This window comes from Kogia breviceps, chromosome 5, assembly GCF_026419965.1.
Source record: "Kogia breviceps isolate mKogBre1 chromosome 5, mKogBre1 haplotype 1, whole genome shotgun sequence".
NCBI lineage: Eukaryota > Metazoa > Chordata > Mammalia > Artiodactyla > Physeteridae > Kogia > Kogia breviceps.
This window is the reverse complement of record NC_081314.1, coordinates 65,893,491-65,910,519: the sequence shown is the minus strand read 5'-3', so window position 1 is coordinate 65,910,519 and position 17,029 is coordinate 65,893,491. Positions and strand designations below refer to the sequence as shown.

Sequence of the window (17,029 nt, the reverse complement as noted above, 5' to 3'; positions counted from 1 at the left end):
TAAAATACTCAACAAAAACTTTAAAAATTTGTATGGAAACACAAAAGACCCTGAATAGCAGAAACAATCTTGAGAAAGGATGATGGAGCTGGAGGAATCACACTCCCTGACTCCAGACTATGCTATAAAGCTAATGTAATCAAAACAGTATGGTACCGGCACCAGAACAGACATATAGATCAATGCAACAGGATAGAAAGCCCAGAAATAAACCCATGTACCTATGGTCAATTAATCTATGACAAAGGAGGCAATAATATACAATGGAGAAAAGACAGTCTCTTCAATAAGTGATGCTGGGAAAATTGGACAGCTACACATAAAAGAATAAAATTACATTCTCTAACACCATATACAAAAATAAACTCAAAATGGATTAAAGACCTAAATGTAAAACTTATAGAGGAAAACACAGGCAGATCACTCTTTGACATAAAATGCAGGAATATTTTTTTGGATCTGTCTCCTAGAGCAATGGAAATAAAAACAAAAATAAACATATGGGACCTAACTAAGCTTAAAAGCTTTTGCACAGCAAAGGAAACTATCCACAAAATGACAAGACAACTTATGGACTGGGAGAAAATATTTGCAAATGATGCTACTGACATGGTATTAAATTCCAAAGTATACAAACAGTTCATGCAGCTTAATTATCAAAAAAACAAACAACCCAATCAAACAATGGGCAGAAGACATGAGACATTTCTCTAAAGAAAACATACAGATGGCCAACAGGCATACGAAAAGATGCTCAATATAACTAGTTATAGGAGAAATGCAAATCGAAACTACAATGAGGTATCCCCTCACACTGGTCAGAATGGCCATTATTAAAAAGTCTACAAATAGTAAATGCTGGAGAGGGTGTAGTGAAAAAGGAACCCTCCTACACTGTTGGTGGGAATGTAAATTAGTGCAGCCATTTAGGAGAATAGTATGGAGGTTCCTTAAAAAGCTAAAAAGAGTTGCCATATGATCCTGCAATCCCAATCCTGGGCATATATCTGGAGAAAACTCTAATTTGAAAAGATACACAGACCCCAGTGTTCACAGCAGCATCATTTACAACAGCCAAGACATGGAAGCAACCTAAATGTCCACTGGCAGGTGAATGGACAAAGAAGATGTGGTACATAAACACAATGGAATATCAGTCAGCCATAAAAAAGAATGAAATCATGCCATTTGCAGCAACATGGACGGACCCAGAGTTTATCATATTAAGTGAAGTAAGTCAGAGAAGGACAAATAAAATATGATATTGCTTAAATGTGGAATCTAAAAAATGATACAAATGAACTTATTTACAAAAGAGAAATAGACTCACAGACATAGAAAACAAACTTATGGTTACCAAAGGGGATAGTGGGGGGTGGTGGGAGAAGATAAATTAGAAGTTTGGGATTAAAATATACACACTACTAAATATAAAATAGGTAAACAACAAAGACCTAATAGCACAGGGAACTATACTCACTATCTTGTAATAACATATAATGGAAGAGAATCTGAAAAAGAATATTTATATATATAACTGAATCACTAAACTGTACACTTGAAACAACACTGTAAATTCACTATACTTCAGTTAAAAAAATAAATAGCTTAAAAGGCAAAAAAATCAATAAATAATGGTTATTATAATCAACAATGAAACATTAATATTCCTTCATTTGAGGGCACTATGGGGAGTTTATTTGTCAAGAGGAAAATAATGGAAAAGTCATATTGACTTTTCTTGCTTTTATCATCTCTAGAAATGACCTGGAAATACTGAAAAATCATTGGATCTCACTTAACTCAGCTCTTAAGAGAGCCAGCTCCTCTTTCAGGGATATGGAGATAGGCAATTGATGCAGTCAGGGAACCTGGGCCTGGAAGTGGTAACAACCACACGTCTATCCTTCAGTATATGGTTTTACTGGGCCCAGACTAGGGCTAGTTACATGGTATCTTCCTTAGAAGCAGAGGAAGATTTAGGGCTCCTTCTAGTATTCAAGGTCCTAGAGGGAGCTGTAGAAAACACATTCACATTCTCTCTCCTTTTTGGATAAAATTAGCACAAGTTATGTATTTCAACTGCATCAATCAGTTAAGACTCTTTCCATTCTGATTTCCCCTTGAATTAGTTTAGGTGGTGATGAAGTGAGTGGCAGAGGGGATTTTGGGGATCTGGCTAAAGAGAAGTTGAGTTGGGCTTATTACATTGGCTTGGGTTAAGCGGGGACCTATTTATGTCACTCATAATCACTTTCACATATACTTGTGTTTGTATTTACAGTTCTTTCCCTTAAAGAGGGCCTGCCAAAACGAATAAGGCTTACTCTACTAAACCTGGATCTGCCCCTGCTCAGAAGAGACAGATGCTCCAAACACTTTCTAACAAAATGTTTTTCTGAATCACTTCTTCTAACTTGTTACCTAATTAAATAAAGCCAACCGTGTACTCCAGATTAAAACGGATCATTCATTATTCATTTGTACACTCAAGAAATAGTAACTGAGCATCTATTCTATGCCAAGAACCATTCCAGGCCTTGGGGAATAAAGCAGCAATAAGGTAAAGTTCCTGACCTCAAGGAGCTTACACATAGTAGAGGAGGCAAAAAATAAATAAACCTAAAAATATATACTTTGAGGTAGAGAGCCCGTGCTCTGCAACAAGAGAAGCCACCACAGAGAACTCCGCGCACTGTAACAAAGAGTAGCCCTCACTCGCTGCAACTAGAGAAAGCCCGTGCACAGCAACGAAGACCCGATGCAGCCAAAAATAAATAAACAAACAAACAAATAAATAAAAGAAAATAAATGTAGAGTAAGGAGTCGGGAAGTGATGGAAGGTGAGGGAGATGGGATTTTACTGGAGTGGGCTAGAAAGGCCTACTCAAGCCAGTGACATTTCAGGAGACCTGAATGAATAAGGGAGTCAGTCAAATGACCACGTGAGAGAAAAGCATCAGGCAGAGAAACAGCAAGTGCAGAAGTCCTAAGGCAAGAACTAACTGGTCTGAAAGAGCAAGAAAACCAGTGTGGCTGGAGTAGAGTGAATAAAAGGGAGGGTGGAAGGAAATACAGTCCAAGAGGTAGTCCAAGATCTTTTCATTTTTCAAAGATCACTTGGGCTACTGTATGGAGAATAGACAGTAGGAAGAACAGAAGCAGGAGCAGGAAGAAGGCAGTTACTATGGTCTCCGAAAGAGATGTGATGATCTGATTGGTGTGGAGGAGAAGTAGAAACATCCAGGATATGTGTGACATCAGAACCAATGCGATTTCATATGGGTTGTGAGAGAAGAAGTGAAATGAAGGATGATTCCTAGATTGCTGCCTGAGCAGATGGGTAAAAGGTAGTTCCATTTATTAATAGATATAAGAAGAATTGGAAGGGAAATGGGTTTGCAGAAGACATAAAGAAATTCTGTTTAGCAGTATTAACTTTGGGATTCTTATGAGACTTACAGGTAGAGAAGGTAGTTATTTGAATCTGATAAGTAACTGGCAGAGATGTAAAATTGGGAGTTCAGCATATAAGCAGTGTTTCAACCATGAGAAGGATGAATTCACCCTGTGTACAGATAAAGAAAAGATGGCACAGCACCGAGACCTAGGCCACTGCTCCATGTAGAACAGTTAGAACAGCAGTTCTCCAGTTGGGGGCATTTTGCCTCACGGTGGACAGCTGGCTGATCTGAAGACATTTTTGGTTGTCATAACTCGGGGGGTGGGTGGTTAGGGGTGTATGCCTGTGTGTTACTGGTATCTAGTGGGTAGGCATGCTGCTAAACATCCTACAATTTATAAGGTGAACCTCCACAGCAAAAAATTATCTGGCTCAAAATGCCATTGGTGCAGAGGTTGAGAAGCCCTGATTCTGAGGGTAGGAGGTGAAGACTGAAAAGGAACAGTTGGTAAGGAAGACAAAGTAACTTACAGAGGCTGAGAGAAGATAATGTGGCAGGCAGGAAGGCTTCAAAAATTGTACTCAATGGTTGAGTTCAAAAGGGCTGAGGGGGCTTCCCTGGTGGCGCAGTGGTTGAGAGTCCGCCTGCCGGTGCGGGGGACGCGGGTTCGTGCCCCGGTCCGGGAGGATCCCACGTGCCGCAGAGCGGCTGGGCCCGTGAGCCGTGGCCGCTGGGCCTGCGCGTCCGGAGCCTGCGCTCCGCAACGGGAGAGGCCACGGCAGTGAGAGGCCCGCGTACCGCAAAAAAAAAAAAAAAAAAAAGGGCTGAGGCATGCTCTTAGATTTGGCAATGAAGTGGTGGCTGGTGACCATAAAGAACGTGGTTTTGATGGGAGTGCTGGGAGTGAAAGCCCCACAGGAGAACATTCAAGGGAGAAGAGGAGGCCAGAAAGTAGAAATAGTAAAAAATATCATTTCTTCAAATTTTGTAATAGGTCTAACTTAACTACACACTGACCTATAAAAGAATTATCTTCTATAGAGTTAATCAGTTGTTCAGTTCTCCAGTACAAACTATCTCTTTATTATTGGTTTTAAACATTGACCAATTGTTGGGTGATACCATGAGAAGCAAGGTATATTTTTCTGTTCTCTGTATACGATGTAATTTTCTATTAACTGCTTGGAATATTATTAGTGCTTTAAATATTTGTCTCATGAATAAATGAACATACAGGGAAATTCTGTAATGAACTAGATAATCAAAGATATTTTAATCATACAAACTTTAATTAAAAGAAATCTGTATCTACTGACAGGAATTAAATTGCGTATGTGTTCTTGAATGACCTGATTGGTAATTATGGTGGTTAAAATCATCTGAATGAAAGTAAAGGATACTGAATTCTTGGTAGAATACGAATATAAAATAGTATATTTCTATCTTAACACAGAGCTCTTATCTTTCAATGGCTAGGTTTCAACAGCTGATGACATGTATAGTGTGAAAGAGAAACTAATTAAAGATAGGAAGTAAGGGGAGAAATCATTAACATAAAAAAATAGTAGTAAAAACTACAAAAAGGTTTATTTTTCTCTTTCTCTCCAAATTACAACCTGAAATTTCAACTCCTCCATTGTGTGTGGCTGATTGTTTCCCCCCAACTCTGGCAAACAGTCCACACCTAGAAGGCTCGAATAAGAGGTGAAGAATTACTTTTTCATCCTTATTCGTTCCTTTGTCATTTGATTTTTAATGTGGTGGAATAGTGAATATATAGTTTAGAATGGTGCCGAGGGTCTGACAATTCCAGCTTCTCTACTGGAGAAGTCTAACTGGAATTAGAATACTCTAATAGTTTTTCCCTTTTTCTCCAATCCCACATTTCTTTTGAATTTCAATTAGTTTAGTTTTCCAAACTGGGTAAAATTCCATAAAGAGAGAGAAAAAAGAAATTAATGGTTGACATTTTTCTTTGAGTTTCTGTATATTTCAGTAAAACAAAACCAAAACAAAATTTAAAAACCCTTGTTTGGGGCTTCCCTGGTGGCGCAGTGGTTGAGAACCTGCGATGCAGGGAATGCGGGTTCGTGCCCCGGTCCGGGAAGATCCCACATACCGCGGAGCGGCTGGGTCCGTAAGCCCTGGCCACTGAGCCTGTGCGTCCGGAGCCTGTGCTCCGCAACGGGATAGGCCACAAGAGTGAGAGGCCCGCGTATGGCAAAAAACCAAAACCAAAAAACCAAAAAAACCCTTGTTTGGGTGGGATCTCATTTTAAGCAGTAGTTATCTAGATTGTAATTTTCATATCAGACCACTGAGAATGAGTGGAATAGGTATTAGTGTTTAAGTTCCTGAGTTAACAAAGGATTCTTTTTTGCTTTATTCTCTTTTTCTTCTGAAGCCTTCGGTTGTAACCACAAGCAGAATGTCATGGAATGTTGGGTTGGGAACTCAGCTACCTCTGAAACTATTCTCCCAATATTTTTCTCCCTGCGTCATCTTAGCTTTCCACTCTTACCATATGACTAAAATTCCCTGTGTTCTGTTTCCTTCACTATAAATTTTTAAAAAATTCTTCTAATATACACTTACCCAAGCCGCGATGCCTTTGCCATTGCATTCTATGGAAGTTTGCTTTAACTGGAGGTGAACTCCTGTAATCTAAATTGTTCCTCTCACACTTTCCTTATCTATAATCTTAAGTAACATCTTTCTTTGTCTATGACTTTAAATATTCTTCCCTGAGAAAGTTTCTTCGTGAGATCACAGAAAGACAACATAAGCTATTTCCAAAAATATTCTGGACAACAGCAACACTGTTAGAACAAGTAGTGTCCCAATATGAGAACACTTACTCTGTAGAGATAAACAAAGGAGATACATTTTTCTTTTTTAAAAAACAAAGTCATTTGCTTTTAGTACCTCTGTAATTTATAGTAACCTTAATAAACATTCTTCATTGGTGTTCACCTCCCAATTATTTAGCTTCTAAAAAAAAAATGATTTCATAGGTGGTCAAATTCATAGAAGCAGAAAGAACGGTAAATTCCAGGAGCTAGTAAGAAGGGAAATGGATAGTTCTTTAATAGGCACAGAGTTTCAGCTTTGCAAGATGAAAAAGTTCTGGAGATCTGTTGCATAACAATGTGTATTTACTTAACACTACTGAACTGTACTCTTAAAAATGTTAAGATGGTAAAGTATCAAATTATAAATTTTAAATATATGCAGCTTATTGTATACCAACTATATCTCAATTAAGCTGTTTTTAAAAAACTAGTATCATGGAAGTCAGTTTTTTCTATTATTCTTGGAGGAGGCAACATTTTTAAAAAGTTACATTAAGATCTCTAACAAAATACATTATAACAATTTTACCTTTTGTCAAAATTCAATTAATAAAAAAGAAATGATTGTTCTCTTCTACAAAGCCTGTTAAGAAACACCAACTCAAACAAAGTTGATCTTGTTGGATTACAGAAATAGTATGAAGTTTTATGTTAAGCTCATTTTCAACTTCAGAAAAAAAAAAAAAAAAAAATGAAGGGACTTCCCTGGTGGCACAGTGGTTAAGAATCCGCCTGCCAATGCAGGGGACATGCGTTCGAGCCCTGGTCCGGGAAGATCCCACATGCCACAGAGTAACAGCCTGTGTGCCACAATTACTGAGCCTGTGTTCTAGAGCCTGCGAGCCACAACTACTAAGTCTGTGTGCCACAACTACTAAAGCCTGCATGCCTGGAGCCTGTGCTCCACAATGAGAAGCCACCTCAATGAGGAGCCTGCGTGCCGCAACGAAGAGTACCCCCACTCACCACAACTAGAGGAAGCCCAAGCACAGCAACAAAGACCCAACACAGCCATAAATAAATAAATAAATAAATAAATAAATAAATAAATGGATTTATTTTAAAAAAAAAGGAGATTACCCAAACAAATCTTCACCAAATTACAAATCTGACTTTCTGACAAATGTTTGTGATAAGATGATACTGAGCTATTGGAAGACAAGCTCCAGTTTTTAACTGATACTTATATTACAAATACTTTTGAGTATTTTAAGCCTGCATAAGGCTAGACAAATTTTATGAGTTTAACTCTTCTAATATTTAGGAGAAAAAATTAAAAATTAGTCAGTAGTTCAATCCACTTAATATATTTTTTGTTCTCTGGCAATCAAGGAGTGACAGTAAAGGAATATCTTTTTTATGGTGCTTGGAAGGTAAAGATCTGTCCATAGGAAAGCAGTTTATAGACACACACAAAAACAGGTACTCAGACATGTCATATACATTCTTCTAGTCTTTCCAAATCTCAGAGAAAACTTATCAGGATTCTTATATTTTACTAAGAGAAAAGACCTATTAAAAAGATCTGAGGGGAATATATGAAGAATAAATAGTTCTTTCCTAAGTAAAAGATAAGTTAAGAATGAATGAATGGATACTTTAAAAACATTTGTTGAGGGAGTTCCCTGGTGGTCTAGTAGTTAGGATTCGGCACTTTCACTGCTGTGGCCCAGGTTCAATCCCTGGTCAGGGAACTGAGACCCTGCAAGCCACATGGCATGGCCAAAAAAAAAAATTGTTGAAAATTAATCAATACCTAGAATATTCATGATAGTGCTTGGCCCATCACAAAAGATGGGGGTAGAATCTTAACGTCCCCTGAACTGTCTTGCCCTTCGTGGATCCCAAACTACTGCAACTCTTTCTCCTCCTTTCTCAGGATCATTTGTTTGCACTGACTTCATTGTCACCTCTAGCCACTTCTCTTCCCAGTACTTCCCCCTAATATTTTCTACTCTAGGTCCTCCATTGTTTGCAGATTTCTTGGGCATACAAGAATAATTACTGGAAAACAGAAAGCAATCAACCCATGTCGAAAAAGACTTTCAGTATAGGGAGGCGTAAGAGGGAGATGGAGTGAAAGGACAGGGACCTGTGGGCTCAATCTTGAAGAATAGACAGTCATAAGACTGACTTTGGGTAAAAGAGGCAAGAGCGTTCTAGAGAGAAAACATAGTAATGGCTCGGAACTAGAAATGAGTACTGCATGTTCTGAGAGAGCCAGCAAGGACAGTTTAACTTACACCGTTGAAGAGGAGAGTTTCTGGGAGAAGTAGATTAGGGGGGTACTGGGTAGGACACGGTCTTCAATATAATGATTTGATAGTAATAATAACAAGTAATACTGCTAAGATTTATTGAGTACTACTATATGCTAGCCACTATGCCTAATGCCCTACATGTAATATATTGTTTATTCCTCACAGCAAACCTATAAGGTAGTAATCATGTTCCTAATTTTGCAGCGAGGAAAGTGAGACTTACAGAAGTTAAAAAACTAATCCCAAATAACTCAAATGGTAATTTCAGGTGCCAGGATGTAAATCTAATTTGACTGATTGCAATGTGTGCTTCTTTTCCACTGTTTCTACAGGGAGTGGTAGATTAATTTCTAGTGGTATATATGAGTGGTAGAACTGGTAGGCTAAAAGGGGAAGTTAATGACGTACAATTTGAGTTAAAAAAACAATAACAGGTGGTAAAAAGAAGAAAAACTTTTGTACTAAAGGGCCAACAACAATTTACACTTCATTAATATTCTTTTCTTTTGTATAAAACATGCTCAAGATTTAATTTTTAAAAATTACTTATTTGTTTGTTTGTTTGGCTGTGCTGGGTCTTAGTTGCGCCATGCAGGCTCTTTGTTGCTGTGTGTGGGATCTTGAGTTGCGGCATGTGAACTCTTAGTTGTGGCACGTGTGATCTAGTTCCCTGACCAGGGATTGAACCCGGGCCTCATTCATTGGGAGCATGGAGTCTTAGCCACTGGACCACCAGGGAAGTCCCCAAAGATTTAATTTTAAAAGTCACTAAAAACTAGAAACAAACCTAAATTATAAGTATTCTTAAATAATTTATGCCATGTAATGAATATTATGTAGCTGTGAAAAAATATTTTTGAAGCATTTTTAATAACATGAAAAATCACTTAGACTATAGTAAGGGAATAATTATAATACATCTATCATTGAGAAATAAGGGGATAAGTTATGAGGTTAATGAAAAATAGTAAAAAATAAAAAAGGAATGGAAGAAAATATGTAAAAATGACAGAAATAATTACACCTGGGTAGAAGAACAGGCAGTTTATTTTCTTTGTATATTTTTCCTGTAGAGTATTTCAAATTTACCATAATGGGCACATGTTACTTTTAAAATCAGAAAAAAAGTAGTAACTAGCAACAAGAGAGATCTCTTTAACTTCTTTTTCATCCAATGACATCTTCCTTCTTTCTTAACTCTTTTCCCCTCTTCACTCTGTCCAGTTTTAGCCCAGTATTTCAGGTAGAAATGAGCATGCTCACTCATATATCTATATGTTTGATGGTCTTTGCACAAGTGGCAATATTGCACAGGAGGGTACCAGGCTAATACTTGTTTCTCAAAGGAATTTAGGATCTTGGCTAAGCACATAGGCTTTGAAGTTATACATATCTGAGTGTGAATTATACTCCTGTAATTTATTTACTATGTGACCTGAGGCAAGTTTCTTAACCTTTCTGAGGTTAATTTTCTAATATGAAAAAATACTTTCCTCATACAGGGTTATTACAATTTAGTAAGCTAATACATGGAATATACCTGGCAGAGAGAAAAAAATTCAATAAAAGGTAGTTATTACTTGGGGGAAGTGCTGTAACCTTCATGTTACACAAACTAGATTCATATATTTGTCCAAACCAGGCTAAATATGTCCTCAAAAGTAGAGTGGCAATAATACGTATGTTCCATTTTTACATCCTAAAGGGATCTGCATGGTTAAAGCTTCTCTAAAATTGAAACCCATTTCCTTCACTGCACTTGAATATTTTGTTATTTTACTTATTTTCTGTATCCCTCACAAGACTCTTAAGCTCCATAACTGAGTGTATTAGTTCCTCTCATAAATCCAGACACTGGTATAGTACATGGGAATGGTTGGTCCTCAAATAAATGTTTGTTGAACAGATAAAACTTCATATTCTCCCAACTGCAAACCTTGTATCTCTGTTTCTGCAAATATACTGAATATTTTGGAATACTTAAGTATTTCCAATGGAAAAGAGAAACTAAAGGTGACAAGCATTTCCAGTCTACCATAGTACCACAGCTGTCATTTCTTTTCCTCTGACCCATCTAGCTAAGCCTAGAAAGAGAGGCCTAGTTCTGCAGAGTCTCTCAACATGAGCACTCCAATCAGGACACAGAAACAACGTACTGTGTGGTACTCCCTTCCAATTTCACATTTCAGAAAAATGTCCACTCTAAACAGTAACTTGACATCCTCAGAATTGCTGGAGTGCACTGAAAAGTACAGTAACACTTCCTAAGCATACCACCGCCACCCCCCCAAAAAAGAAAAAAAATTCCTGCAATTAAAAGCAAAAACCTAAACATTAAGTCCTTATTTCTCATCTAAAAGAGCTGAATCATAATCTCTCTCCAGTGGGATTATTGTGAGGATTAATGGAAATGGGGCAGGGAAAGCACTGAACACAATAGTTAAGTACTAAATCAGTAGCCATTGTTAAAACACAATCCTGAAGTGAAAATCATGCAGGGGTATGAACATATCTCCTTGTGTGAATTAATTTTTGAACAGCAAAACTGCTTAGGTAACTTGAGTTTCATATTAAAATTACACTGCATTGCTTTTCTGTTTTAATTCTCATTTGTATGAAATTTTATTAAGTAAAAAAAAGTTAACCTTTTTATAACTGCATTTTAATACCTGCAATTTTATAACTTAAATGGAACTTTATTTTGTATGACAGAAAGTTATCAAAAGCCAAACTAAATTATTAAAAATGTTCTTTAAAAAACTATGTATTTTACCTGGCCATTTCCAAGCAGAGATGTATCTTTCCCTATTAGAAAATAGGATCCAAAAAAGAAAATAAAGGCATGACTGAAACCCAAGATGGTCCAATAAAGAAATGTTTTCATGCTTAGCTGACGGTTTTTACTAATGTCTCTGCAAATTTAAAAAAAAGGAAGAAAATAAGAAATGTATTAGGACTTATTATACCTACTAAATAATTATTACAGTTTGATAATTAAAAAATGAGATGGATTTTTAATTTAAAATTGCTTAAAAATTTAAGAATAAAACCTAATTTACAAACCACTGCTTATAATATACATCTGTGTAACAGCTTATAATTCTCATATTCAAATACATTTTCTCATTTAATAAAGAAATATGATATAGGCATAATACTTCAGTTTAATTGTGAAAAGTTGATTTTTCTTTGTTATATTCTTTTTTTTTTTTGGCTGTGCCTCATGGCTTGTGGGATCTTAGTTCTCCGACCAGGGATCAAACCTGGGCCCCAAACACTGAAAGCCTGGAATCCTAACCACTGGACCGCCAGGGAATTCCCTCTTCGTTATATTCCATTGTAAACATTCAGTCATTCTGCCATGATTGTTTCTTTTTAGTGGAGTCATCTGATTTAGGTTCAGCACTGAGGCTCCTAAATGAGTTCTTGTCTATCAATAGCTATTATGAGAAGAACCATCTGTGCCAATCTTGGGTCAAGCCCAGTCCCAGATAACCTGGGAAATCAAGGTAAGTTACTGCTCTTTTTGGATAACTGAATATCTCTGTAAGTGTAGAGGTCAAGTTAATGTGGGAACCATAAGCTGGTCCTGAGCTGACTCCACATATCTATGATTACTTGGTTCTGAAAAAGGAATAACCCAGGGTAGCTGGGAAGATTTAATGTCCTCAACTCTGAATTTTGCATCAATTACTACTCATAAATTTGGCAGTGCTAGCACATGAACTAATTTTTTAGGAACTCTAGAGACAACTAATTACTGAATAACTTCTTTTGTGCCCATGAAACAGAGTATTACTGGTTTACAACAGTAAGTGCAATTTACACAACTGCTCAATGCATTCCTAGGATGAAACTATTCATTCCTAAAAACATTGGAAAAAATCATTCAAATGTTCTCTTTAATGTTCAACAATTATAAACCATATGACAACTGATGTACTTCCTTAGTAAAGCATTAACTACCAAGACAGTGCCTGATATATTTGCTTATTTTTAAGATACTTTCAAAAATTGATATAACTATGTAATGTACTATTTGCAGTAAGAAATGTATGGACATTTAATATGGAAAAACACTTACCGATAGAGAGTGGGCTTGTTCTGTAACACATGAGGGTCTATATGCTGTTCCAACAGACTATATATCAGAATAGGCAGGGATGTAAAACAAATATTGTATAAAGTCAGGTACACGCTGTCATACAATGTCTAGAAAGAGAAATTTGTAGGAATTTTGAGACCCTAAACTATGTATTACTATTATACTTATGCATGAATTACAAAGACGCATATTAAAAATAAATATAAAAATTACATTACATATTTTCAAATATACACAAAATCCATTTTAATAATTCTAACTTGTTTCTTATATAGACATAATGTTCCTAGATTTATAATCTTTGTAGAAACTGGAACATTTTGTTATGTCAAGTGATTCTGCTATTATACTGAATTGGATCTATATTTCAAGATACTCAAGTTTGGTCACTGTGATGTAATTTTACACAATTCTCCTACATGCATCCTGGGCTTGTTATTATTCCCTTGATATGCTACACATATAGTTTTGCTTTCATGGCTTTGTCTTCCCATCTAAGTCCTACACTTCCTTTAATCCATGATCCACGAAACTTAAAAACACTGGCTCAAATTCCTGATGATAACTGCTTCTTCTAAAGTCATATGTGCTACTGTTGGTAATTAGTTGGTACTAATTGCTTAGCACTTTGCCTATTCTTCATATATTGCTTTTCTTAATATTGATATTGTTTCTCAAATTATACTATAAACTCCCCCAAAACCTAATCAAAAAGGTTAAGTCTCCTTGTCACATGCTCTTACAGCATTCTTTATTTCATCCAAGTAAGCAAACATTGTTACTGGCAATCAATGTCCAAGCAGGTATCTGAAATTTAGAGTTATAGGTTGTAAACAGAAGAGAAAACAGTGATTAAGGGTAGAAACAACTCATTCAAAAAAACCTAAGAATAATATACTTGTCATTTCAATAAACTAGAATAAATGTCTTGATCAATTAGAGATGTGGAGTGTGGTATGTGAAAAGGGTGCTCAGGTAGTCAGAAGCAGTAGGTCCAAGTATGGTTTAGCTATGTGATCTTGGGCAAGTTACTTAATCTCTATGGATTTCAATTTCCTTTTCTTTGTGACATGTATACAACAAAAGACCCACCATGTGTTTATTATAGCTACTGCTAACTTATTACAGAGTTTTCCCTGAGCCTATAGCTTCAGAACCCTTTTCAATATAGCACTCCTGGAACCTCTATTAATTATTTACCTTCTGCGATGAAACCTGTATGTCATACCTGGACTCAATCACTGATGTTTCTTCCAAATCTAAAAAAATTCTATGACTCAAAAAATAAATAATGAGGTAAACTTCTAATAATTATCTGGCCTAGCTTGATACAAATTTTGCAGAAATACTACATGTAAGTTGAAAAAAGTTCACAAAATTCTCTCATAAGCTATAAGAGTTAATATCTATTTTTTTAAAAAAGCATCAAGAGTTAAAATATATTTTAGTATTAACACTTGCTTCAAACTGAATCAGAATAAAGAAATATTATGGATGTTATGCTAATTAAATACACTATTAGAAAAGTTTTGTCTAGTTATCTGTAGGACTAGGAAAAATGGAAAAAGTCCCTCCAAGTATCTACCAAAAACTGAACACACACACTTTAAAAGGATAAAACAAAAGATTCTATTTACTTACTTGTTGAGAAAACAAACAGTAGAACTGATATAAAAACTGGGGTGTGATAAAGCACACATTCTGAAAAACAAGATTAAATGGAAATGGTAAGTAGACATGGTAAGTAGATCTGCCCATAAGAACTTGTCTGTATAAAATGGGGAAATAGGATTCCCATTTTGTTAAAAAAATGTCTAAAAGCAGTCTAGGCAGCATTGCAAATGTCAGAAAGAAAACACCTTTGACTCTTATCATTGCCAAGCAATACCATAATTTTGAATTTATAACCTACCAACTGTTATTCAATACTTTTCATTTATAGTACAATAAGAAAAGTTTACTTAAACTTTAGGGCTAAAATTGCTTTAAAATGCAAAAGCATTTAAAATACAACAAATGGAATGATCAAAACATCTTTCCATTTCAATAGCCTTATGTCACAGCAAAAGTTATAATAATAAGCTAGGAAAAAGCTGCCACCATCATCTGTTAGCATTATGCAATCTACCTGTGTTCTTTCACTGGGTTGCAGCTATTAATTAATTATAGAAATATATGCAATATAGGACATTCTGATGTATTAAATGTCTCGGTACTCAGAGGCTCTTAACATGGATTCCAGAGAACCCCATCTTTGCCCATAAGGGTCAAGAGATTAGGACAGTGTTTCAACATAATTGGTTTCCTTGTAATCCTATGTATTTTATTTTATGCATCTAAAATCTCAAAAAAGATTAAGAACCTGTGCTTGAAATCATCATATTGGAGTTAAAATTAAAATTTATTACTGGTTCAGGACAAAATAACAATAAAGAAATCAAACTAATTATGTTCTAATTTGCATAGAATAAAATATTAATTTTAAGTGTGAATTTTGATGTATTCTGACAAATTCATACAGCCATGTAACCACCACCATAATCAAGCTGAACTTTCCTGTCATGCAAAGTTCTCTCATATTCCTTTCTAGTGAATTCTATCACCTGTACCCTTGGCCTCAGGCAACCACTGATTTGCTTTCTGTGAGTACACATTAGATTTATTATAATAAAATAATAAAAGGATATTCCATAAACTGTTAGTTTTACTTACAGAGAAAAAAATTTTAAGAATAATTTGTATGGTAATAGCATTCCTTAAATTGAAACCTCAAATACTCTTGCAGAAATTGATTCTAAAATATATCCATGAAACTTACCTTATAAAAAAAATACTGTACAAGGGTAGCTATTCTAATATAATAAAAATGACCATGAACAAAAAGCAATTTGGAGAGAAATTTAAATCTAGCTATTGCATAGTCACTGTTCCTTGCAGCTTGTCTTCCTTCTTTACCCATGATTCCTGTAATAAAGGGGACAAAAAGGTAAGTTCATTGATAACTGAAATTTTTATGATATATCTGCAAATACCTTAATTAACTGTAGCAGTTGAACCTGGACTTAGGATCACTATATCCTAAAATATAGTAGACAATAGACTCCCACAAGGTTGCTCCACTTAAATCAAGTATGTAATTAACACAAAGCTGTAACTTATACCAGGCAAGTAACATCAATTTTCAAAGAATCAGAATAAATAAAGTTAATATAAAAATAACATTAAAAGTTCAGGATCTAAGAACATTTTTTAAAAATTCTAATGAAGAGAATTCTATAAAACAGCTTTGACTTCACTATTTCCAATGAACATGAAAAATATACAAATTGAGTAATCTGAACCAAGCAAATATGATCATGTTTAATGGTCTTAAAACTTTCATGCATAAGCCAAACACAGTGTGCTTTTTAAAAGAAATTGTACACTATTACTTGAAATCAGTACATAATTTATCTGATAAATATGAGAACTTTTTTTTAGGTTACTATAATTCTTTAGGTTTCAAAAGTTATTGCCAAGTTTGTTTATTCAATATGGAAGCAGCTTTGAAAAAATTATTTTTCAAAATTAAAATTTTTTACTTTTGTCATAAAAGGATCAAAAATGTTCCAAAATGCATAGGTAAAGACAATCACCTATATTCACAACTCCTAGAGAAAACTATTTTTGGTCTATATAATTTTAGAATTTTTCCTTAGGCATGTTTCATGTATGTGTATTTAACATATATAAAAACGAGTGCATAAAGATGGGATTATTTGTTTTGTAATCTGCTTTTGTCACTTACTACATTATGGACATTGTTTATAACATATGTTTGTTAACATATTCATTTATTTTCTTAAAAGAAATTCCTGGATGCAAAATTGCTAGGTCAATAGGCACACATTTTAAATTGTTATACATAATAATGCAGGGTGTACCAATTTACATTCCCACTAACATCGTATAAGGGCATCTGTTAATCTATACCTTTGTCAATTCCAGGTTTTATCAATCTTTGTAATTTTTGCCAATCCGATAAGCAATTTTAATTTATATTCTTTTGATTATTAGGGAGACATTTTTTTCATGCATTTAGTATTCGGTTTAGATTTCTCCTTTTGTGACAATTGATGGCTCACACGTTTCAACATATTTCTACTAGAATGTTTTCCTTATTCTCCTTAATTTGTTAAGACCTCACATATTAGGAAGATTAAGACTGTCATCTATTTTGCAAATATTCCTTACTAGTTTGTCTTTAAAGTTTGTTTATGGGAAGTATTTATGTCATCTATTTTGCAAATATTCCTTACTAGTTTGTCTTTAAAGTTTGTTTATGGGAAGTATTTACTTCTGCCACACATATTGATCTTTTTCCTTTTTAGTTCCTTGTTTTGTTTGGTTTTATAACTAGAAGATCCT

General features: G+C 35.1%; 1 protein-coding gene across 10 annotated transcripts in view; it reads right to left on the bottom strand.

Annotated features, from left to right (window-relative positions):
- Nucleotides 1–17,029, bottom strand: part of ATP11B (ATPase phospholipid transporting 11B (putative)) — a 124,800-nt gene that overhangs the window by 24,682 nt on the left and 83,089 nt on the right. For all 10 annotated transcript variants that reach the window (XR_010840693.1, XM_059064521.2, XM_059064527.2 and 7 more), the window contains 4 exons: nucleotides 15,441–15,586; nucleotides 14,264–14,323; nucleotides 12,602–12,729; nucleotides 11,291–11,429 (listed from right to left, as the gene is read on the bottom strand). Coding sequence is in view for 9 of the 10 variants with exons in the window: in XM_059064521.2 (XP_058920504.1) it covers nucleotides 11,291–11,429; nucleotides 12,602–12,729; nucleotides 14,264–14,323; nucleotides 15,441–15,586 (473 nt within the window). In the remaining variant the exon portion in view is untranslated. The remainder of the gene's footprint in view (nucleotides 1–11,290; nucleotides 11,430–12,601; nucleotides 12,730–14,263; nucleotides 14,324–15,440; nucleotides 15,587–17,029) is intronic.